This window comes from Branchiostoma belcheri, unplaced genomic scaffold (assembly GCF_001625305.1).
Source record: "Branchiostoma belcheri isolate BF01 breed outbred unplaced genomic scaffold, Haploidv18h27 scaffold159, whole genome shotgun sequence".
Classification (NCBI taxonomy): Eukaryota; Metazoa; Chordata; class Leptocardii; order Amphioxiformes; family Branchiostomatidae; genus Branchiostoma; species Branchiostoma belcheri.
The window spans coordinates 341878-367448 of NW_017803035.1; the positions used below are offsets into that span (position 1 = coordinate 341878).

The window sequence follows — 25571 nt, forward strand, 5'->3', positions numbered from 1 at the left end:
CGAAGGTTGCCGCAATTTTGTTGTGTCAATAGAGTATTGTATTGTGCTGTCTTTATCTTTAATAATTCCTAAAAAGAAGGTAAATCGTGTCAGAATGGTACTGCTCATTCCAAACACGTCAGTGCTGTGAAGATCTCCGAATGTAATATGTGTAATTCAGTATCTACAAGACTGTCATCTTTTATACCTGGATTTCTCTCAATGGATTCAAATAGCATGTTGACAATCCATGTACGTATGGTACATATAGGGCAATATTTCAAAAGATGTCTAGACGCCGGAAATCACATCGATAATTGTTAAATCATTGGTCACCCCGCACTGTGTAACTGTTATATAAGCTATTTACGTTTCTCGAATCAAGTACAACAGATTTCAAGAGTCTCGATGTTATAGACAGATTTGGATATATCTATTTAATGGTTCCCACAAAGCAAAAATAGGTAGATGTATAAAGGACTGCCTTGTTATTAGAAAAAATGCTGAAACTTGTGATTAGCCCACTCGATTGTAACACATTATCAAAGACTTGTGCTAGCCCTTTCTGTTTGAATAATTAAGATATGTTAGGTTTTATTCGACATTATATTAGGTCTTATCCAACATTTATTTTATTGTTTGTTACTCTCTTTATGTATTTTGCCATACATTGTACCTTGTAAATTGTCGTGCAATAAAGTTCTTCTATATATTCTCTTGTAAGGTATTCCAGGTCGGAGGGGGGGGGGGTACGTTGACTGTTTCAAGGGTCATATTTCTACGGTAATGCAAGCAGATAGACAAAAAAAAATAAAATAGATAGAGAAAATAGATAGAGAAAAATGAAGACACACATTGCCAGTTCCGTCAGGTCGGGCAACCGGCCTGGGTATACTTTAATTAAGACAAGTTCCCTACAAAGTCCATAACTCTCTGGAATACTAGTGATCTTAGCCTCTGCAATGTTAGGCCATGTTGATTTGATTATATGGATGATATCCGCGCGCGCATGAATTTTCGGCCGTTTCCAAAAAAAAAAAAGTTTACTGTAAATCGTACAAAACAGTTACAAAATGAGCAAAAATATACCATAAGTTACAAAAAAAAATAATAAAAACTATACCAATGTCGTAGAATGCCAAAATCAAACAAAAAAGACGAAATTGTAAAGAAATGAACTTGAAGACTAGATTATTCGCCAAACCATATTCTGTCCCATGTGTTCAACCCTCATGACCATGTAGATTTCATTATGAAAAGAACTTTTTTTTTTTGCAAAACTTTTTTTTTTTATTCGCACGCGCGCATCAGTTTTGGGGCTCCCGGAGGATGTCATCCATATAATCAAATCAACATGGCCTTAGATACATTCAAAGTGAATTTGAGAGACATGGAGAGGAAATGATGTCGTCTTTGTTTTAAATGAACCTTAATGCAATGGATGCAGTTATAAGTCAAGTTCAGAGAGCTTTGCACTGTACAGGCTTCTGTTCCAAAGCATGTCCACCATCTTGTTTTTAAAGAAAGGCAGATGTTCCGGTGTTTATATATTCTGGGATTTAGTTTTCTCTTCAATAGGCCAATTTTGTAGGAGTTGTATTTTTACACAAGTGAGTCCCACTACCTATTACTGGACTGAACCTTCGCTTGTTAGATCATACATGTATTCACGAGTTTACCATCCCCAGAATGCATTACGAAAACAGGGGTCTAAATCTCATTTGCAAAGGACAGGAAGGCATCGGAATTATCCTGTTGATGTTAAACAGCTTGTTTTTCAGTGTGTTTGAGGTGTTGGGGCATTTTATGCTCAACGTTAACTAAATTACTATGGGTTGAATCTGACAACAAACAGAGAATGAATTTTTTCGAATATGTGGTTTGTAACGTATAGTGGTAACGCTATACTGATGCTGTAACGTTACAAAACACATGTTCCATGTTGAAAAGAACACTAAAACTTCATTCTCTATTTGATGTCTAGGGCAAAGGCCTGCAACTGGCTTTCCAGTGTTAAAATTTGCGAATTATGTCAGAATTAAGTCATCTACATGAGTTCTAGACCTTGAAAAACACACATTGTCAGGATACTCTAACATCTAAAGTGTCCATTTAGACCAAAAAAAAATTTAAAAATCCCATACGCTCGACGCATACGTGAATTATGCCGGAACATTGACAAGTGACCCTGACCCTTCTGGACAGCTGATGACCGCATGTAAACCCATGCATATAGACCTCTATTTAGTTGTTGAAGAAAAGGACTGATTCTGTGTGGTACTATCTACAGAAAATGGTTTTGGGTGTTGTCGCCCTCTTGATGACCGAATTGAGGTAACCTGAAAACAAGATAGCTGGAACACCTAGTTCTGTAAACTCAGAGGTCTCGCAACATATTCATATTGAATCTCCGGGACACTCAGTATCTTTAGAAGAGGAGTGAAAGAGGCGGTCTACATAAGAGCTCACAGACCAACCCTTAACAGAGACGGGGGGCGACACAAGTTATCTGGCACGTAAGACCCGCTACTACTACGGTCACGTGTCTCTGATGTCACATTCCAAGAGTGGACGGGTCCATTCCGTGAACACGGTTAAAGGAATCAGCCGAAAATTTTGGCTGATTCCAATTCATTCTAGTGTTGGAGATAAAGTTTAGTCTTCTCTTCATAAAAAGTTACAGTTTGATTTTCCGACAGACTGTTAAGTACTGTACCCTTGATATGATTATAAAATGATAAAGTTTCTATTGTTTCAAATAATATAACGGATAAAATGTTAACCACCGCCTCACCAACAAGTAGACTAGTATATGTCGCTGACGTATGCGAACTACCGACAGTTAATAAGGCCACAGCGAGTACATTTTATGGATTTCATCCTCCGCAGACTCCAAATCCAATGCGATAGGCGATAAAAACAAGGCGGGCCGAAAAAAAAAGATTCCCAAATTTTCAAATTTTGACATCATAAATCTTGTTTCACAAGGAAAGATACGTATATTGTGCTAAGGGTATAGAATTTTCTTCTTACACGTTAAATAGCGGCGAGTTGCAGAACTCCAGTCAGAAGCTCTGAGGAAGGTGTCTGATAGACATCGAAACGTAAGCAGGTGAGAAACTCTATGGTTGTGTAAGTGAAATTCTATACCCTAAGTATCTTCCAACCTGATGAAATTATTTACGGGTATATTGTGCTAAGTTTACTGTCAATTATTACAACATCCATTTCTCATTAAAACAACTTTGAAAAATAAAAGTTTTTTAATAATTGTGCATTAAATCATGATATCATTGTACAAATGGTTTTGATTCGGTTGGAGCATCACATCACTCACAGCCACAGCCATCACACATAAAAGGAATGAAATACACTGCATCAAAGTACAAGATAAAACATTAAATCAGATCCTTGTATTGTCTCCACTCTTCATAGGTATCTGCCATCCACGGTCCGGCATGGCAACAGACATCTTTGCCCATTTTCAGCATGTTGACCACTGTCTGAGGACAACAAAATTTCTTCTTTTTTTCAAAATCAGGCGAAAATTAATGCGCGCGCTGATGTCATCCATAAAAATTACTTGCCGTGACCTCACTCAATAGCGCTGATGAAGATGACAGATGGTCGCCATTAAACAAGTGGTTGTGAATAAAGAACTTTGCTATTCCATCATTCACCAACCTGATGAAATTATTCGCGGAATTAATAATTTTTGGTAATTTACAACTCAGTATCAAGTTCTTCTGGAACGTAAGTCTGACCATCCTCCCATGGTGTTGATGATTCAAACTAAGCGTGGAAAGAAAAAAAAACGACAATTACTTCTCAGGACACTTCAAACAAACAGACGTGCAGAGCAAAATTTTTCAGCCTCACAAGGATTCAAACTGTGTACATGTGCGTAGGTGAAAAATCAGGGCACTTGCTACCATGACACCAACTTTTAGGTCATTTAGCTGAAATATGAAGTTGCCCTTCATATATGAGACATGATTTTTATCAAAATGCTGGGAGGAAACATCGGAGAATGTATTTGAATGTATTTCCTCACATGGAAATAATGCATATGTGTGTGCGTGTGCGTGTTTGTGTGCGTGTGTGTGTGTGTGTGTGTGCGCGCGTGCGTGTGTGTGTTTGTGTATGTGTGCGTGCGTGTGTGTGTGTGTGTGTGTGTTGTTTGTGTGTGTGTGTGTGTGTGTGTGTGTGTGTGTGTGTGTGTTGTGTTTGTGTATGTGTGTGTGTGTGTGTGTGTGTGTGTGTGTGTGTGTGTGTGTGTGTGCGTGTGTGGGTGGATGGGTGAGTGGGTGGGCGGTTGCGTGGGTGCGTGCGTGCGTGTGTGCGTGTGTTTAGGTCAAGTGAAGATAGCCATTACCTTTCGAACCTCTTCATCAGTAAAGCCCTTGATCATCATAGTGGACATGGTGCTCCCTTGTTGTGTAGTGTCACGGCGCTCGTAGGCTTTATCAATTTTTATGCTGAGACTCTGTTGGTGCGTAAGCAACAATAAACAATGTGGATTCAGTTTGGATATCGTCATGTGTCCACAAAACATTTTTAATGTTGTCCCTGCATTGAATCCTTCTTTGCATTTGCAGTGTTTTCATGATGTACAACATTATTTCCAATATTAGAATTTGAGGAAGCTTTATAAAACAACTTTTTCTTCGTTTTTTTTAATAAAAGATATGTTGTGTTTCATAGTTTATGTTATAATAATTATGTTTACCGAAGGAAAAGATATTGTTTTTACTCAATTTCCTCTTCTTCTCCTCCAAACACTAACCTCTGACCTGGCCAATGACATGATTTGTTGACGTCTGTCACCATGGTGACTGGTGTTGGGTTACATAATGTTGCAATTTCATGGTCTGCTCTGCTTCTGTCACCATATACTAGTAGTACACTGTACATGTATGTGAATATGTTTGAGTAAAAATTAACATGGCAGACCATGTCCGAAGGTAAACATTATGCATTTGCTTTGCAAATGTTACTTCTCTAGTTAAACTTTGACTACATACAGTTTTGAACTTGATGACATTGTTTTGTTGGTGAAGTTCATTGATCACTCATACAAATAGGAGATGCAAAGCCTTACCTCGAACTTCTTTTGTATGTTTCTCACCTCTCGTTCGTTCTTCTCCGTCTAGTAGATAGAGGAATGGTACATGTGTGGTAAGAGTTGGAGTTAATCTAGCCATGCAAGTACATAAAAACGTGTGAGTTAACTCGGGCATTGAAGAGCACCTACATCTCTCTGGAGAGAGACCGCCATAATCCATACCTGTGAAGTCGTGTGGCGTAAAGATAGACTAAGAGTGTTCGGCTCAGACCGAAGAGGTCCCGGGTTCGAATCCTACCGCGATGTCACCGATCTTGTGCCCTTGGGATAAGCACTTTACACGACTTTCCTCACTTCGCTCAGGTGTGAATGAGAACGTAGCTTCGGTTAGGGACGTCCCTCGGGTAGGACGTTAAATGGAGGTCCCGTGTTTGAGAGAGCCACACCCCACGCACGTTAAAGAACCCACCACACTTGGTGTAGGGAACCTTCCCGGTGTGAGTGGTTTAAACCTTACAGTCTGGTCTCAGAGTTGGCCTCTTGAAGAGGTGATAGTCACATACTGTGTCAATCGAATCCTTCCACAAATGTGGCAAATCTTCATAAATGAACCTCATAAATAAATATTCTCAAGCCTACCCTGAAGTATGATTGACACTTGTCAGAAAGTCTTCTCAATTCAATAGATTAGGAATGAACAATGTAACATTTCAGGTCCAAGGGTTTTTGTTCCTATTTCGAAATAGGAAAGGGACTCAGCAAAGGGACTAACAATTTTCCAAAATTTGTATTCATTGAAAGTTGTGTATGCACTCGTATGCATGTACATTGTATTCTTCACATCAACTATCAATGCAGTTGATTTGAAAATAGAAAGTTTTCTTGTGTACATGAAGCTGTATGCATACGCACCTTTCCCATTATGAAGATCCCAAAGCACAGGTGTGCCAAGACGACCACAGCCCCAAACACGGCCGCACAGAATTCGTCAAACCGCCTGGCGCTGTCCTTGTACCTGATACACGAGACCACAGCGTTCTGTACCGCCACGGCGCACTGGAACACGATCCATCCCAGCACGTACTTGTCCTAAAAACAATCAAGGTACCAAAATCCTAAAACATGCTTTTCCAATGAGTGAGATACATGTCATAACACACCTTGCGATACACATAGAAGATGACACAACAGCCATTGTTTCTAAATTTAAAACAAGAGTTCCGAGATCTCATACCTCCATGAATATGGGCTTGCATTGTCATAGTTCATTTCTACATGTCCTCATTAATTATGCAAATAACCTCAACATTAACATAATATATGCATAGTGGTGCTAACCTTTAAGTAATTTATACATGTCACGAGGTATAAGGTCTCGGACCGGAGTTTTCTGCTGTGTTCGTAGTGAATTTGACACCCTCAGCCCGACGGGCTGTCATTTCAATACTAAACGCGGGTCGGAATTTTTCACTCTTTTGGCGGAAAGGGGTGCCGTCCCGCTTATCAATACACTTGATTGATATTTTGTGCGCCCAATTTATTTAGGGGTAAACAAGGCATATTAAAGTAAATTTGTAAGTGAGGGGTCCTTTTTTTCGTCATTTTTCACACATGGCTGCATGGAAAAAAGAATTTTCCCAGGGTAACGGCTTACTACTCGAAGAAGCCCGGTACCTAATCTTTCCGATGTCAAAATTTAATTAAAATCGATGCGATAAGTTTACCGCTAGCTTCGATGACCCAACACACCCACAACACACGTAGAACGCACCGTCCCAGTGATCAGGCGGAAAGGCTACACTATCATCCGCGCGGACTAATATCAGGAAGTCTCCGCTGGACCACCAAGATTACGCCACCTATAAAGGCTACAACTAACAGGCTTTTCAGAAAACAGAAAGATATGTACACAGCTATTACGATATTAGGGATATCGTGGCCAAAACATAGCATACATAGTCACGTTTCCGGCGATTTACTTCGCACTTACTTAGACTCTGGTCAGAATTAAACTCCGACCCGGAACCTTAAAATTCCCATCATTCACCAATAAGGAGTCACAAAATGTTCACATTTATTATGCAAATTAGGTCACTATTTGCATAATTGGTATCTGTTGATGTTCCGCCTGCCACAGATTAAATATATAAACATATATAGCAGTACCATTATATGAAACACTGTAATTATAGAATTTCCTCATTAATTATGCAAATTAAGTCCTCATTTGCATAATTTGCATTTAATCATGTACAACTGTCTCTCAGGTACCTACACACCAAAAATGATGAAAATACGTTGTTCCAATCTGCACTTATTGGCTTTGAAAGTTTTTACCAGAAACTAATCTGCAGTTCCAGAACAAGCTGCTAGGGGTACCAAACTTACGCCACTTATTTCTGACAGGATAAGCTATCTGTCACCAAAAAGTCAAGACCATAGCTTGTTCAGGACAAAAGATACAAAAACCGGAAGTTCTGCTGCAGTACCAAGGTCATCCACCAGGAGGCCCATACTTGACCTTGACCTTTGTCTTTCCTAGACTTACCATCACACCAAATATCATTACAATCCATAAAGGCGTTCTGAAGTTATGCTGACTACAAAGTTGCGGAAACACACACAGACAGACACACACACACACAGACATACATACAGACAGACACGCCAAAAACAATACCTCCATTTTTCATGAAGGTAAAAACATAGAAATCATTATATAAGAAAATATTTTTGGCAAATTGCACCAACAAACAGATTTCAACTTCTATTTTTCTGTGAACCAGACAAAATGGAAGAGAGCGGTCTGATCACTACCAATGCTCAAAATCTACTCATTGTCAGCCGCGACTCAAAGGACAGACAAGATGGCCACATCACCTGTCTTACGAACACCTCAGCAAAACAGCATATAGACAGACCGTGTCATCCTTCAGGAACACGTTGGCTGACGACATTCTGTCATAAAAAGTTAGTTTATCATTCGTTTCTACTAGAAAACGTTATAGTTGTAAATTATACTCACCAGCAACGTCAGATAGGGGACAGTAGGAAGATACTGGCACACCACCAGCTTGTAGGCCACGGCGGTGAGCAGGATAGTGAAGGTGATGGTAAGGCGGGTTTTGTTATCCTCTATCGGGATGGAGAACACCACAAAGGAGACGGCCATGATGGGGAACTGTATAGAAACAACAGCAGAGTAATCAGAAATGGCAGACGTCACCCTTACCAATACTGCTTCGCGACACTTCCAGTCCCGCCAACTACTTTTGATATTTCCCAGACCCACTCAGCAGCACTCTGTAACGTGTGAGTGACCATCAAGTACAGTTTTATTCCACAAGGAGTTGATCATTGTCAACACAAAAAATTTGATGCTTGATAAACTACTTTTCCTACTGCATGTTGGGTGCACAGAGGCTGATGGTGGTCAGTCTTTTAAGAAATTCCATCCTGTCATTGGAGGGAAATAAACCAGCCAATCAGGATGTCTCTTTACCATAAATAGCAACATGATTGGTTGATGACAGCTGACCAAACATGATGGTCCACGGTGGTCAAACTTGGGCCCAAATGTCCCTACTTTCTTTTCGAAATAAGGGTCATATTTGTAGGCAATCTTAAACAATGTTTGTCTGAAAAAAATGCGTTCCGAAAACCCGAAAATAATCGTCTTTAGGACCTTTTTTTTAAATCAACCATTCAACGTAAAAAGGTAACATCAAAAGTGTGTAATTATAAAGCCGTTTATTTAATTTCATTCAGACAAAACTTTCCCTTCCATACTGTTAATCTTAAATGTTTTACGGTTAGCCTGAAAATTGCGTCTTGTAACCCGATACTTGAACGCGACTAGCAACGGGACAGAACACCCCAGCAACCGACCGCCATCACAGACTCTTGCTTGATTCGTACAAGCGGCAGGCCTGGCAGGAGAGGATGGGTGTTGGATGCTACGGACCATGGTTCTCGGACCTTATACATGGTAATGGCGCTTATGGGGGCACACCCCAGTTTATTTGGGGCCTCTATTCGAAGCTGCACACCCTCACATCTAGCGACTGTCTCTGGCGTGGAATAATTCGGAAGGGAAATAACTGTATATGGGACGAAAGGATATCTCCTCAGCTACAAGACAAGCTGAGTTTGGTTTCTTCAACCTTTTTAAGTTTGGTAAAATCAACGGAAAAAACATTATTTTCACTCCAAAATTAATGCCCAAAATTGCGAATTTTCGCGTAGGATAATCCCACACAAAAAAATTTTCCGGCAGAAATGACTGATGCTGGCAGAAAGACCCAAGCCTCGACTATACCCGAGTAAATTATAAAGAAAATTCTAGTACTGTAATTTTCTAAACAGTCCACGGCGCGAGGGGTTCCAAATCCACCCCTACGAAGCCGCAGAGCGAAAACTAGGTCAAACGGGCGGATTACACTTGGCGCGCAAGGATACCCGGAAGTAAGGTTCGGAGCCAAAAGAAATTTTCACCCCAAAATCACCATTTCTTACACTCTTCAGCCATGTTAATGTTTAATGATACTTCGTGGCAGTTTATAAGAAATGTCACCTCAAACTTGGACCCTCAAAACCCTTTCGTCACTTTTTTACAACGGACTATCGTGGAACTGGGATGTGCACCGTTATGGGTTAAAGGTTCTACACTCACCAAGATGAGAGCGGTGTTCCATAAGTAGAAAGCTGCCTTTCGTTGCACATGCGCAGTGATGTTGTACACGGGGTACTCGCCGAAGGTTGTGGACTGACTGTTAGTTTTGGTGCCGGGTTCGCACTCTAGATACTTACTCACGTCCCACTGGTATTCATCTGAGGAACGGAATTATCTGAGTCATTAGGATGACAATCCTCGCATAATGATGCATATGATCTGTATCTGTATGGCATAACACACGAGATTCGTAGGCATTCGTGGCAGCGGGTTCTGGCTATATTACTGTAACTCTAAACGACCAGTGTCACGCATGTTTTACACAGTCATTCTCTGCCAAGGGCATTAACTCGATCAATCAATCAATCTTTATTCAAACAACTAGCAGACGAGAGTCTGAATTGAGTTGTTTTTACAGTTCATAAAATTATACGTTAAACAATACTAATGGTTTAAAAAGTACATAATTTACACGATAATAACACGAATTCGCTAGAGAGCTATAATGCCTCTTTACACAACAAGTAGCGGTAAAGGTCAATGCTAGCCGAACTCAGTCACTCTATGCTAGTAACTCGATCAGGCTAGCAGATTAAGTTTTAACTGTATCAACATTATGTTTAGAATACCTTTAGAAACCCACACTGATATAAAAACCGAAGCACCAGTCGGATAATTTCATATTGCCAGTGTCCAGAGGAATATGGCTAGGACGTTTTTCATTGCATTTTAGTATAATGCTACGACATAAACATTGTACGACCGGCTATGAATAACGTGACCTCACCATTACCTGCAAAGTTTTCTTTATCAATGGTGTCATTGGACCCGTAGTTCTTTCTCAGCTCCACCTCCTTGAGTGGCCATCCTGACATCAGTTCGACAGTCAATCTCTGGAAGATATATTTACAACATTAAGGATTCGTTTAGTCAATGATTCGGTGATGATAAAAGTTGTTTATTGCAAATTCATGCCCGAAGGCTAATTGCAAACAGACATTAATAATATCCCTGAACCACCAGATCGAGAGTTGCTCCTTTACTGCCATGATGCAGTACTGAAAAGAGTCATAGTACATATACTCCCTAGGATAGGACGATAAGCCGTGGTCCATTGCTCGTACTACTTGCCGAAAATAGCTAATAAGGGCAATAAACTTGTAAATATTGCACATAGCGTCTGTTTTCCCTGTCATGACCAATGGAAAACAAGATTGAGATCACTTTTGTCTTTCATACGTCTTTTGCAAGTCTGTACACCGAGACCGCCTGATACTTGCAAACCACGGATTTTACAGGAAAATTAATGAAGGAGTTAAGCGAAATAAACGTAAGGAAAAAAAGAAACAAGCATTCTGTGATAGGTCCAAATGCTCACCACAGCTAAAGGCCATAATATCAACATCTTAGGCTTGTTTAACAATTCAAACAAAAGTTCCACGATCTCATACCTTCGCCACATGATGTTAACCCTTCCGGTTGACGAATTATACAATTTTAATCATTGATTTCGCAAATACGAAGTTCTGCTGCAGTACCAACAAAAGCTACCAGGGGGCCCAAAATCTAATCATTTCTAGGTCTCATCAAGACCTAACCAACTACGAAGTTTCATGATAATGCATATTAAGCTTCTTGAGTTATGCTGTTCACAGACATACAGACAGCCAGACGGACAAACACTACTGAAAACATAACCTTCTTGGCGAAGGTAACAATGAAAAGTTATACACTTTATTCAAAAAGACTAAGGTCTAAGGCTTGTATACTACAAACAAAATGTTTACACGTGTACAAGCCAGGGACCTTACACTTTGACTTCAGGACGACTGCAAATGTACACTCCGACTCAATATGAACATACCTGGTGGTCAAAGGGGAAGTCGGTGAGATTCATCTTAGTCTTGAAGGTTGCCCAAACCTTCCTGAATTGGTGCACGATGGGCAAGTCCTCCCCGACTACCGGGATCAGGTTCCGTCTGGTCTCGGTCTCAAATGTCGTCGTGTTCCTCAGCACGATCCGCGGGTCCCACGTCTTGTCCCAGTCTACATCCTAAACAAGAGTTCCGAGATCTCATACCTCCATGGCATATGGGCTTGATAAGTAAATGTAAATTTCTTCCTTAATTATGCATATAAAAATCATACAAATACATTGTTACTTTGTGAATTTATCTGCTATGAAAGATTTCGGTCAGAAACCGTCCTGCAGCTCCAGAACAAGCTGCTAGGGGGACCAAACCCACACCACTTATTACTGACAGAAAAAGCTATCCACCACTCAAAAATCAAAACCATCGCATGTCCAGGACAAAAGATACGAAAATCGGAAGTTCTGCTGCAGTACCAAGGTCGGCCGCCAGGAGGCCCAAAATCGACCTTGACCTTTGCCTATCCAACACCTACCCACATACCAAATATCATAATTACAATCCATCCAAAGGTTCAAAAGTTATGCTGGCCGCAAATGTGCTGAAACACAAACACACACACAGGCACACAGACAGACACGCCACAAACAATACCTCCATTTTTCATAGAGGTACATAAGATACATTTGTCATGTTTGGAACCGTATTCTTCTTGCCGAACAGCCCTACTTAGTGGCGAGAAACGGAACTGGTCATTGCTGTCTTCTGTAGGACAGCCAGGACATCAAACCTTAGCCAGGTAATTTTTGGTTACGTAGATGTAATTCCAATTTCCATAAATAATCTTTATATCACGCAAACAGAAAACTCAGAATCTGGTGTAATGTAAATCCGAGTGCAACAAGATATTGTCCTGTCTTGTTGCACCCATACTCTTCAGTTTGTGTGATTCAGATTTATTTTGTGGAAAATATCAGCAAATTGAGATGTTGTGACCATAGGCTCTCTTTATTTTACTTCTCTTACCTCTCTTTTTTTGACCCCAATGAGGTTTGGGTCCTTGTAGAAAATTTCATACCAGAGTTCAGCCGAGAACTCTTGTTTGACAGTGTCCACATCTCTCAGTGAGAACAGGGTAGGGGTGATCAGCACTCGGATCTGAGGAGACAGGGGTAGGAAACATCATTTGCATAAATCATGGTGAACATTACGAGAAAGGTTATTAGCTTTACTCCAGTTCAAGAATTGAGCAAATTTAACTAGGCCTTTTGAATTAAAAAAAAGGCATTATTGTATGTGACATTAGGCCGATACAAAAATTTTCTAGTCATTTCTTTACAAAATGAGTCCATTGCATATAGGTGTAATTCAGAACGTGTAGGTGGCTAAATATGAGTCCTTACTCATGTGTTTAAAACCGTGAAAAACAGCTGTCTGACATTTTGGTAGTTTATGGTGGTGCAAAAAATTGAGTGCGCTTCGTGTGGGCTGTTTTAGTGCCAACCATATATGTCAAAAAATATGAGATTATTGCACAAATATTTTGCAAGGTGGAAGTAAATTACAATCACACGAATATTTTTAATAGAAAATTTCCATTTGTGGTGAAAAATGTTACATGATGCACCTTAGTAACTGGGTACACAGTTGCTCATGATAGGCGACTTTACCGTTTTAGATAAAACAAGGCGCCAACATGAAAACAATTTAGGTTGAGAGGAAAACTTCATACCAAGGAGCTTTGTAGAATGGCCCTGTTCAAACTTACTATATGATTGTATACCTGTGCGTACCTAGTGACATGTAATTGTTATATAGTACACATTTGGTCTAGGTCTTGTGTTGATCTGTATTATTACCATTTCAATATGATGTTCAACTGGAGCCAACCTTATACTGGGGCTGGGAGCGAGTATGGGATCCTCGCTATACAAATAGCATGCCACATAGGCTATTCTTACCAACAAATTAAGATGGTGTGATCTCAAAGTAGAAAATTGTGTAATTCACCTGGCCTTCTCTGCTACTGTACCATTTGTTGCTGTCCAGATAATTGTTGGTGCGGTTCAGCTCACCGCTGATGTGCTTCAGCTCAGAAACCACCAGCCATTGGGGTCCATCGATATTATGGTAGGACATCTTATCCTCACTTGCCATGGATGACGTCCTCTGAAAAAAGCATACAGATTATTAACCCTAACCTGCGCTGCCAACTCTACAGTTATGATAAAAGACTGATTTGTAACTGTTGTTTAATCTATTTTATTTTATCTTATTTATCTTTGGTGTTACCTACCTTGTACCTTCTACCTTGGTCCCTTAACCCAAGTCAGGGTCGTGGGTGCACTGCATTTCATTTTTCATTTTTATTTATTTATACAGGTCAGCTTGTCGCCATTTTGGCGCTTTTCAAAGCTCCCTGTGTCATACATAACATAACATAAACATGCCTTGAACATAAAAGTAACCTTTGCTCGTTTGTGGTGCTGTGCTACCGAGGTCCAGCCTAACCAATTCAGAACAGTTGCACTGGAGGTGTAGCGGTCACACCCTAATACTACTCTGCCCGCTCTATTTTGCAGCTTTTGTAATTTGTCTACATGCCCCTTACCTCCCTGGTCCCATACAGTGCTGCACTGTACGATGGGTTATTTAAACATGGAGTGTCTTGTAAACAAAACTACATTGTACATCACACAGCAAAATAAATTACATTAGAATACAGGTAACATTGCCAAACGAAGGGACAGAATCACTGAACTCTAGTTTATGTGAACAGAGTTGTTGTTAGCATCATCTATTTTGATTGATGGTCTTCTCAGCATAAAATGGCGTATACTAGTATTGTTGTGTGAAAATTCTGGCAAAGTTTCATGTTAGCATTTACACGTTTAGAGGTTTTTTTTTGGGGGGGGGAGATTTGAAACTTGTGTGAAAATTTTGGCAAAGTTTCATGTTACCATTTACAAGTTTCGAGGGTTTTTTTTTGGGGGGGGGTGAAACTTCCGGCCTCTGTCGCTGATGTACCGAAGAAATGGCTAATTCTTAACTAGATTGTGCAGGTGAACCTGAAGTTTGGTTATGTCTAAACATCTAGAGAGTCCACAAAATTATCAAAATCCACCTGTCGGATTTGATTAACCCACTACATAACAGCAGGAATAATTGATCATGAACCATAGCCGCTGTAGAATTAGATAAGTACGGGTGTGAATTATGTTTTTATAGATCATATTTAAGTTATCCCTAACAGCAGGAAGGAGATATTTGCGGTGTTTGACGTTCGCGGCTGAAACAATACTATAGCAGTACATGTACAGTGGTATCAGTGCCTTTACTCTTGGTTACAATATGCCAATGTCATGGACAAAAATAGTACCTGATTGTAGCCAGTATACCGCTGTTGATGCCTGTTTTCCATTATTGTCGTGTCTAAATTCAAATGTAGAAGAACGGTACTGTTCTTGTGGAGACAGTAGAGGAGAAGGACCAAAAAGTTGGTTGATTAAGACTCTCCTGATATGTATTAAGATGAGTGAAACAAGTGCATGCGTGACTTCATCTGGGTTTACCAGTAAACAAACGTCCGTGCCAGGTGTGCATTCCACTGCCACCCACCGCATCCAGTATATAAACAACCGTGCAGCGTCCTTGTCATATGGCGTTAAAACCTGTCTTGTAAATTCTATACAAAGTAGATGGGAAATTTCTATAGACATGCAGGTTAGGGTAAATACGGCAAAAAAAGTTCTTACTGACAGGAGGAGGGGGAATAATTTTGAATCAGCACCATCGGTTTTGTGAACAGGTGTTAGTCGGTTGAGCGATCGCCTTGCAAAACACCCTGTCAGTAGTGAAATAAAATCTTATTGACAGGAATAACACGTCAAAAGAGAAATTTTTAATAAACAGGCACAGTCTGGCAAGTCTGTTAATTTTTAACCCTTGTCCTGCTGGACTTTTTTTACACACTATTTTCAAGTAATTTGAAGTCGTAATCAGGTCACAGACCCTTGACTTTTTGCGTTTCGCTGCGGTGTGATGCGTTGCACGAGAAACACCCCCAAATTGTACATACACTGGGCACTATGTAGAAGGTACTGTATGTGCAACCCATATATATATGGGTCCCGCAGGACAAGGGTATTAAGTGAACTACACTCGGCAGCATGCAGTATGATTAACAAGAACCGGGCAACAGGCCAACTCGCAGGTTCCCTAGCTCCAAAAGCCCGGGCCAGCCCATGATAGACTAGTTATCAATGTGTATACAGTACCTAAAACGAATCACATTTGCGATGTCATGACTTCGCGATGCAGCAGTCAACGCGAACACCGCGAAAATGAAACCACCGCGAACATTTCAAGATCTACAGTATTCATAATGCAGTATATTATTATTAAATAGTCAGAAGCTTGCCTTGTATCGTTCCTAAATAGTCAGAAACTTACCTTATATCCTGGTCGGTCAGACCAACTCTCGGTTAATTGTGGGGATCACTTTTGCAGTGTCGACCTTTGGTTCAGATTGTTTTCAGTTGCCATGGCGGTGTTGAACCCGTTACCGTAATGGGTTATGGACTTTGGTAAATAATTACATAGTTGTATTTGGTAAAGAATTGCAAAGGCGGAATATGTGTCGAAGTTCGTGCGCACCAATAGATGCCAGGCCTTGGACCCATTTTTGTGTAGGAACGTTCAAATTGAACGTGAGGCAAAAACCGGTGACTTTGTGTGCCGTCAAACCACAGTGCGGAACGCTACAGTTACATGAAAGTTATGTCTGTACAGCACACAATGAAGAACTTAATTCATAACTAGAGTTCCACGATCTCATACCTTCGCCAAATGATGCCGCCCCCCCAGGACTGTCAATCTTATCTCAACAAAAGCATTTCCTCGCAAATTATGTTAATGAGGTCCAAATTTCAATAGGTTAATTGATTCAATAGGTTAATGTGTTTAATGATGTTCTATTTCAATTAACTTCTAAATGCCGAAAGTATGAGATTCGAGGAAGTTACAGTACACTACAGAATTATAGCATTTTCTCATTGATTATGCAAATCAGGTTTTCATTTACATAATTAATATTTGCCGATGTTTCTCTTAATCTCAATTAATTACATGCATCACTAGTTTGAAGGGCATTAACAACCATCCACTGCTTCTTGAGTTATGTTGTACACAAACAAAAACACATAAAACACAACCTCTTAGGCCTGCAGCATGTCTGAGAGCACAGAATTTCAATACGTTCTCCCCAATCAGCAACATCGCACTCCATGAATGGCGATATACATTTGGATACAGATGTATGCATGTAGACATTGTGACTAGAATGACTTTGACTTTGAAAAATCTCGTTTTCAAAGCCAAAAACTCCACTGGGCACCTTAACCCTACCAAGACCGGGGGAGGGGGGCTAAAAGTGCCCGCGGCAACCTGTCACCTAGCGTCTGAACGGCTAGCCGTAGAACGGCCAAACTTGGTGGCTTTTCCTAGAATATTGTTGGTAACAATTCTCTATCATTGGAATAAGATAATAATTTTTTGTGTTGCCATGGCAACGGGTTTCTGACAGGCATTTTTGGCTAAATTTAGTACTTTTTGTTTCAACAATAGAATTTTATGGGTTTTATGTCAAGTTACTCATGGTTTCTAATATTAATAACATCCCATATAATTTTATGTAAATTTTATCATTAAATAAGCATAATTTATGCTAATTTGATGACGTCATTGGCCAAAATCCAAGATGGCGGACCATATCATTAGAACAGGTATGTACAGGTTATTTTCATTAAAATTTCATCAATACTTCCATTTCTTTTTCCAAAAAAGGTTTAAATGAAGGTCTTTAGTATGTTTACAATGTATTTCAGGCTTTATCATGAAAAAAAAAACTATTTTTGAAAATTCAAGATTGATGATCCAAGATGGCGGATATCTTAAATATGCATGACGTCATTTTATGACGTCACCGGTGTCGCCATGGGCAACATAAGACTTAGTACACCATAATATTCTGTCATAAACACTTTTGGTACAGTTATGTTGAATACCATTTAGTTTTCAGGGAAAAACCTGTTTAGACGGTTTTGGCCAATAAAATCACATTAATGACGTCATAATGACGTCATATTACGTCATAACGACATAAAAATTGTAGATATGATAAATTTTGACTAGTACACCATTTTCTGCAAATTTGGTGGTCATACGACATACCGTTCGCGAGTTCTTAGGGGGTTCAAAAGAGCCCCCCCCCCGGTCCCCCCATGTCACAAAAAGCCCGGTCTAGGTAGGGTTAAACTCTCCTGCGACTCCCGGGCACTACTGTTGTTCTGTCTGGATCTTCCAAAGACTCTATGATTGCCGCCCTGTCTTTGGAATTTTCTTTGCTCTTGTTGCTCCAAATTATCCAGACTATCCCACTCGAAACAATGCTAAACCACAGAAATACAAAGCTGGTAACTCGAATCGAATCACAGGACGCAGTGTATGAAGCAAACAACAAGTAATATTTGTACACTAGATAAATTAGTATAAAATCAGGCAAATGTACATGTAGATTGTCTTGTTCAAAGACTGACGTGTTGTTCACAGGACTAGGATGTATTGTAATATGCCAGGATTAACCCACGAGGTAATCTCATTACATTTTTGGTCTAATTTGCATAATCAAATTGAAATTGTCATGATTCCCTAGTGGTTAATGACGAGAGTTTCATATAAGTTGGTTAGATATGTAAGTTAGGCAAAACTTAACATCACTATGCATTAATTCTGTAGTGTAAATGTGCATAATCAACAATGAAATGTTAACATGGAGTTCTGCTAAAGGATAGGACTTCCTCACATACAAAATATGGAATCAGATAGAGAGGACCATCAATTGGAATAGATTATGTTAATTACAACCTCATATTTTATAGAATTAAGGCAAAATAAACAACAAAATTTATAAAAGCAATAAATATTTTATGGAGGTTTAACCTCCTGTTTGCTATCTTACAGTAGTACATATATTTTTATTTTCATACGATTGTTTACAGTCCATCTTCTGTTAAGCTCATTGTAGTTTCTTTCGTATACACAGACTCATGTTCTTGACATTACATAGCATTTATGCTTTATCAAACCAACTCATACAGTGTTAAGCATTTTGCGTATCCAACAAACAACGCAGATGTATTGCTGTTATGTTTCTACCAGTAACAGTTTCCCTAATCTTTCAAATGATTTTAAATTACTTCTCAGTAATATATATATATATATATATAATTACAGTCATCTATTTTATTATTATAACAAGAAGCTGTACGCATCTTTTATTTAGTGTTAACCACCAGAATGTCATGTGAAAAACAACAACCAGTAATACAACTAGTATAGCATGTGCAAGTATATAATTTGTTAGACGTGCGTTATTTTTCCTTGTAAAGTACTTGTACAGCATTACGCTACCATATTCTCATCAAAGAAATTTAAAGTGTGTACAACTCAGAAAAGTGCTTGCTTATCACATTTCGTACAATTTCAGGCCTTTTGTTTCAAAGTCAACTTTTCTACAAAAAAACATTGGATACCGTGTCACAATAGTGATGAGAGGCCTAGGCACGTCCTGTAAAGAAATAAACGAAAAAGTTACTATTGATAACAAGGGGGAATAGATAGCCTTCACGTAAAGAAGATACAAATGTAAGAAGGGAACGAGAATCATTTGAAATGTGCATGTCTCTTGTATCAGTAAATGATATTTTTGTGTGAAGTACCTCCTGCGACCTGGCAGATGAAGCGTAGTCCGTAGCTGCATGGAACGTTCCACCACTTTGCAATTGGTTTCCCGGATTTGTAAGCGACGCAGTTTCCCCTCCAAAAATGTTTATTTGGTAGTCCCGGCGCCCACGAGTTGTACTTCCCAAGTGTAGAACCATCCACCCACACAAAGTTTCCCTCTTTGCGCTGATCATGCAGGCCAATCCAATGGGAAAAACGCTTGGCACGTGTGGACATCAAAGTGATGAGAAAGTCGTTGGTAGCAGCGTCTCGGGGCATGGCGAGGGTGCCGCCTTCTTCACCACAGGTCGCAGCCGCTTCCTTGAAATTCTTCCTTGTGGTAAAGGCCTTGTAGCAGTTTCCACGCCACTCTCTAAAACCTCTGTGACAGACAACTTGAAAAATATTTTTAAAAATATATATGCACCCTTGAAAAAAAACTCTACTCAAGTCAGGTTACGGTAAGGCCTGGTATCCAGTCTATCGTAGTTGGGGCTCCAATAGTTTTTCCCCGCCCAGCTCAACAGACCGCCCGGTAGGAGTGATCCTTTCCGTCTAAACCTTACGTTACTCTCTCCTCTCCTTTACCTTTACATCTTACTTATACGCAGTTTGGCCTTTAATTTCTGTTTGGCCTGTATCTCTTCTGGAAAAGTCCGCCAAATGATTAAACTTTTCCCTTTGTCGGCCAAACTGCGTGTCTCTGTCCTTTGTCTTGGTTGGTGATAATTGTGGAAAAATGTCTGGCAGTCGTGGCCCGGTAGGAGTGTGATGGGGAGAACCTAGGCTTAGGCGGGTGGGGAAGAGTTTCAGCAGCTCCGAAGAAAATTCGCCTCAACCACGATAGACTGAATGGTTAGGTTACGGAGGCTTCGCTGTAGGGTCTTATCTAAAACTTACTATGTAGTACATGTATCTTCCTTTCAGGATGTAGATGTGTGTGTGTGTTTGTGTGTGTGTGTGTGTGTGTGTGTGTGTGTGTGTGTGTGTGTGTGTGTGCGTTCATGACTGAAGTTTGTAATATGCGCTTGCCACAATTACGTAATAGTAACTCCAAATAATTATGATTAATCGAAGAGACAGGAAGTGCGCATGCAGTACACTATATTTAGGAAATAAAGACTGAACTGTAACTTCCAACACTAGGTATAGAATTGGGACTTACCCCAAATTTTCGGTTGACTCCATCAACCTTGTTCACGGAATGGACAGACCTACCCTGAACAGACACGGGGGGCGACACAAGTTATCTGGCACGTATGACCCGCTACTACGGTCACGTGTCTCTGTCGTCACGTTCCAAGAGTAGACGGGTCCATTCCGTGAACAAGGTTGATGGAGTCAACCGAAAATTTGGGGTAAGCCCCAATTCTATATCTAGTGTTGGAAGTTTAAGTTCAGTCTTTATTTCATAATGATTTGTACCAACACAGATGAACTTTCATGCTACACTATATTTAAATTTGCCAGGACAAGAAGTTATGCCTTACCATCATCCGAACGGGATGTTTGAGGTTTAGGTAGTCCAGCATGGCACACTGATCTTCCTGGTGGCCCGGGAGGACCCATCAACCCTCGTGGCCCGATCGGTCCTTTGAGCCCCCTCTCCCCAGGAGGCCCGACAGACACGGGACCAGCGGGCCCCATAGCTCCCTTTTCTCCTGGAGGTCCAGGAGGCCCGACAGACACGGGACCAGCTGGACCTATGGCTCCCTTTTCTCCTGGAGGTCCAGGAGGCCCGACAGACACGGGACCAGCTGGCCCCATAGCTCCCTTTTCTCCTGGAGGACCAGGAGGTCCGATAGAACCAGGGCCACTAGGCCCGCTGGCTTCCTTTTCTCCTGGAGGGCAAGGAGGCCCACGAGGCCCGATAAATCCATGGCCAGTGGGCCCCAACGGTCTCTCTCTCTTTCCAGGTCCGGCAGGTCCAGTCACTCCAGCGTGGACTTCTTGCAGGACGGGAGGGCAAACATGGAGCTTAGACTATCTCCCACAACGGTAAGGAAACTACTGACGAAAAAAACCATACCTCCACATATAGAATACACGACTTTGCCTGATACAAGACTTGAGAAAACCGAGAGTGAATACTTAGCGGGGATTAAGCGGTTGAATTTAGCCTATTTGAGTTCATTCCAGGCTAAATTCAAACAGTTTGTGCCCGCTAATCATTAATCCGGTTTAAAAAAAAAGTCTGGTATCAAAAACGGGAAGATTCTGGTTTCAAATTGGTATGAACGACATCATAGGACACTGGCTTACCTTTCATCTTGCCAAGTCCCAGCGCTGTCATCCTGTCCCGTTCGCCCACCTTATCAGAAAGCGTTAATAGTCCCTCAGAAAGTTTCAACACTTTCACAGACAGTTTTGCCAGGTCGTTAGAAAGGGTGCTGACTTTCACTGTTAAAAAAAATACACAGTTACGTTTTTATCAGTTTTGCCGCAACGCTGTATACTCTAACTGAATAGGGATCATCCTTATATAAAGTACTTCAGGTATCGGCTGTAACGGATACAAAGAGCGGACCTGCAAAATACATCAGTTAAATGCCAGGTTGCTCTAACTGAACACGGGTTTACATATGTAACGGATACGAACAACTGACCTCCATGAATAGTTTAATTATTAGGTTCAACTTGGTAAATCACTGAGACTATTTGACGCAACCAAGAGGCCTTATTCAGCCGACGTCTCGGTGACGTTCTCGGGGCAATTCTGACTGGTTCAAATTTCACAGCACATATACAGGAATCACTTCTGATATATCTTAACATACAGTTACAGGGGACGTTATATACAGTGCGGTCCCAAACATACAGTAGTGTAATATACATAAATAGTGTTTTCATTGGACAAGAAAAAAACAAGGCAAACTAGAAAAGCCAACATTTGCTTTGGAGCAAATTCAGCATGACTTCACCACATTTCACGACATGGCAGGGAAAGAAGGAGAAATACAAGAAAAAAACAATTCTTTACATTGATATAACTATAGTATTAAGTGACAACAGTTGGATAGCTATCCCTTACGTTATTGGTTTTAATTGCATAATGCAAACTGTTGATTTTCAAAGATAAAAAGAAGCATCTATGCATTTATTAAGCCTGACATACCTACCAAAACACTTGAATAAAGTTCATACTGTCAATATGGCATGGCATTGTATAATTGTTAATTGAGTTAACCCAATCAGATCCGAACAGCCAATCAGCAAGGAGAATAGAGGAAAGCTGCATGCCTATTGGTTGCCTGCTCTACATGCCATTCTGATGACTCATGCCCAAACATAGTAACACACTGCTATGTAGTACATTGTCTATAACAACCAAAAAGCTCAAATAAAACCATTCTAAAAGCCTGTATCACAAAAATGAAAAAAAAAGCCTGGGGTATTTGCCCACTCTACCTTCATGCCAAATTTCATGTTATTTGACCCAAAAATGAAGGAGTTGAATCAATTTAAAGAAATTGCAGGAGGAGAAGAAGAATCGTGAGCAAAAACAATATGACTTCATCCAGAAGTCATAATTAAAATCTACTTCTTAAGAATGCGGTCCCAAATGTGACTGGCTCTGTATCCCTCCTCTCGACGGTTCACAAGAGTTAATTTCAACTGACCTGCAAAATACGGCATCAGGATGGCGACTAGTAGGCCAAACAAAAGGCCAGCGACTTGCAACAGCTTCTTCCGGAGGTCGCGACATTTTGTCTTCTTGGCAGCGTCAGCATCATAAGCTGCATCTGTTTGAAGAGCAAGATGGTTTCTTTCTTATGGTTTGAAGAACAAAGTTTCTTATCACAAACTACGTACGCGTGCAATGTGGACACACAAGTGAACGAGAGTTGCAGTTCAAACTATACCTAAATTATTTTGAGAAAGAGGCAAAGGTTTTATTTTAAAACCTTGGTTATCTTTTCGTTATCTTTTCACAGATACCCCTGGTCACATTTTTGGTCACCAATTTTTAATCATGCATCCAAACTCAGTCTTCATGGACCATTACAGTATGTAACAATGGCACATTTTTTTCTTCGTCCCATGCCACACATCATTCAATGAGAAAATTGCATACGCAATACAATCTATTGGCGTCAAATAAACAGCCAAGAGACACCCCCCTCCCTCAATTAAAGCAAGCTGCATTATGTAACATCAGGGCGATACAAAGAGTGAATTTTCTGTTCATTTCTTTACAAAGTAAATTGAATCATCCCTATTCCATTGAAAATAAGTGCCATTCAGGAAGTGGAGGTGCCAAAACATGACGCCTTACGGGTGTGTAAAAGTTGGAAACATAGCGATAATTTTTTTTACATTCTGGTAGTTTGTGGTGGCACCAAAAACAGAGTGTGCCTCATGTGGGTTGTTTAAGAAATGTCAGAAATGTGAGATAATTGCACAAATATGTTGAAAAGTAAATTACAAATTACACGAATATTTTTTTTCAATTTTCAAAGTAGTTTCAGTGAGCAACGAATGTTGTAATAGATGGCAGTATACATAGCACAATACATGTATATGTATCATTTCTTGTTTAACAAGATTTGTGATGTCAATATATAGTAATCTTGTTGTTTGTTTTTTTTTGTTTGTTTGTTCTTTGCCTGCCTTGTTTTGTTTTCACCCTATAGCATTAGATTTGTAGTCTACGGAGGATGTCATCCATAAAATTTCTTTGCTGTGGCCTAAGAGTACTACGAACGCCAGTGTGGCCATAAAATATATTACCTGCTCTGGTGACGTACATGGGGTTAGGTGTACTCGCGGCGGCGTCAGCAACTGACGTCCAATCAGTCTGGGCCTGCTGCGTGGGCTTGGCGCCTGGCGAGAAAACTACAGTAACTGTAAAATATGCTGAAATATCTTCAAACTCTGATGCTTAACATCGGGTTATCAAATACAGCACAGCAAATAACAAGTCTTGCATCTTTATTCAATCGACCAGTCACTTTGGGCATGGGATAAAACAATTGGTCAAATGATCCAGGAAGTAGTGTCACAGGTCATTTGAACCTGATCAAGACTGCACTACGAGTATATGGTCTTTTACACAAGATAAACACAAAGAAACACAATTTATGGGGCAATGAAGTTGAAACGTGCCACGGTTTCAAACATTATTACACGACAAATTTTACAAAGGGTGCATTGATTAAACAATGATATTATTATTCAAGTATCTCTATATAACGGTCCAAATATTCATTTCATTTCATTGTCTATTCTGGCTGGAAGATTAGATATAACCAAACGGGACGTGGCCAATTCCCACAGTCAGATTACTCTTGAATATGAAATTAGCCAATCTGTAAACACAACAACTACAGCTATTAAATAGTCGGCTAGCATGCACAGTGCTAAAAAAGCTTTTCAGTATCCTACAATATTGAAGAATGTCAAAGTTTTGTTCTGCAATTCAGAAATACTTTCTGCAAATAAACATCTATACCTCTGGACCTGAATCCATGCATATATGGCATATACAAATTTCCATGTTGGCATTTACATGCAATTTGAAAAATACATGCAATAATACTAGTTTATCGTAGAGTCAGTAGTAAACACAACAGCTCTTGGAATTATAAAAACAACAAGTCTCTGAATTATGAAAATCAGTGAGGTAAACATTATTGCAAGAGACATTTGAGAACCATGTTACCTCCTGTTCTCCCTGTCCGGGACTGCTGCTGCCCTGCCGACATGTCTGCCACTTGTCAGGTTTTTAGACAGCAGAAACACGTCCTGCACCAGGCAAGGCGCGCGTCGATATAAGCGTGCCTCAAAACCCAAAGCACGGTTCACTTTTGATTAGGCCACAACAACATTTTGATGGATGACATCAGCCCGCGCATTAATTTTCGCCTGAATTTGGGAAAAAAAGAAATTTTGTTGTCCTCTGACAGTGGTCAACATGCCAAAAATGGGCAAAGATGTCTGTTGCCATGCCGAAACGTGTCATCGAAAAGTCATCATGGTACATGAACATGAAGAGAGGAGACAAGACAAGGCTCTGATTCAATGTTTTGTCTTTTACTTTGATGCAGTCATGTATTTCATTCCTTTGATATGTGCTGTTGGCTGTGTATATGATGGTCTCATTGAATCAAAACCATTTGTACATAAAACTTTTATTTTTCAAAGTTTTTTTAGTGACAAATGAATGTTCTAATATTTGGCAGCAAACTTATCAAAATAAAGG

General features: G+C 40.1%; 2 protein-coding genes and 1 long non-coding RNA gene across 3 annotated transcripts; all 3 read right to left on the reverse strand.

Annotated features, from left to right (window-relative positions):
* Window positions 1–3677: 3677 nt before the first annotated feature.
* Window positions 3678–5146, reverse strand: LOC109465833. The gene is made up of 3 exons (XR_002139989.1): window positions 5081–5146; window positions 4355–4465; window positions 3678–3771 (listed from the first exon to the last, which is right to left on the reverse strand). It is a non-coding gene; the product is annotated as an uncharacterized LOC109465833 (long non-coding RNA).
* A 404-nt stretch (window positions 5147–5550) lies between these two features.
* LOC109465823 (gamma-aminobutyric acid receptor subunit beta-3-like) lies at window positions 5551–16103 on the reverse strand. The gene is made up of 9 exons (XM_019763264.1): window positions 16040–16103; window positions 13598–13756; window positions 12614–12745; window positions 11581–11769; window positions 10510–10609; window positions 9717–9874; window positions 8070–8225; window positions 5957–6133; window positions 5551–5583 (listed from the first exon to the last, which is right to left on the reverse strand). The coding sequence occupies exons 2-9, from the start codon at window positions 13742–13744 to the stop codon at window positions 5551–5553; spliced, it is 1092 nt and encodes a 363-aa protein (XP_019618823.1). The 5' UTR covers window positions 13745–13756; window positions 16040–16103.
* A 3100-nt stretch (window positions 16104–19203) lies between these two features.
* On the reverse strand, window positions 19204–25074 carry LOC109465824 (collagen alpha-2(V) chain-like). Its single transcript, XM_019763265.1, has 5 exons — window positions 25032–25074; window positions 21632–21769; window positions 20860–21318; window positions 19366–19749; window positions 19204–19214 (listed from the first exon to the last, which is right to left on the reverse strand). The coding sequence occupies exons 1-5, from the start codon at window positions 25072–25074 to the stop codon at window positions 19204–19206; spliced, it is 1035 nt and encodes a 344-aa protein (XP_019618824.1).
* Window positions 25075–25571: the final 497 nt, after the last annotated feature.

What these genes read in the sequence shown, in the direction of transcription:
- LOC109465823 (XM_019763264.1), bottom strand. Translation starts at nt 13,744, where the DNA reads ATGGCAAGTGAGGATAAGATGTCCTACCATAATATCGATGGACCCCAA. An exon ending in TTGGGGTCAAAAAAAGAGAG is followed by an intron (nt 11,770 to 12,613) that starts GTAAGAGAAGTA and finishes ACTCTTGTTTAG; the next exon opens with GATGTAGACTGGGACAAGAC. An exon ending in GGAACACCGCTCTCATCTTG is followed by an intron (nt 8,226 to 9,716) that starts GTGAGTGTAGAA and finishes GTTTCTATACAG; the next exon opens with TTCCCCATCATGGCCGTCTC.
- LOC109465824 (XM_019763265.1), bottom strand. Translation starts at nt 25,074, where the DNA reads ATGTCGGCAGGGCAGCAGCAGTCCCGGACAGGGAGAACAGGAG. An exon ending in CCGGACAGGGAGAACAGGAG is followed by an intron (nt 21,770 to 25,031) that starts GTAACATGGTTC and finishes TTTTTTTAACAG; the next exon opens with TGAAAGTCAGCACCCTTTCT. An exon ending in GGGACTTGGCAAGATGAAAG is followed by an intron (nt 21,319 to 21,631) that starts GTAAGCCAGTGT and finishes CCGTCCTGCAAG; the next exon opens with AAGTCCACGCTGGAGTGACT.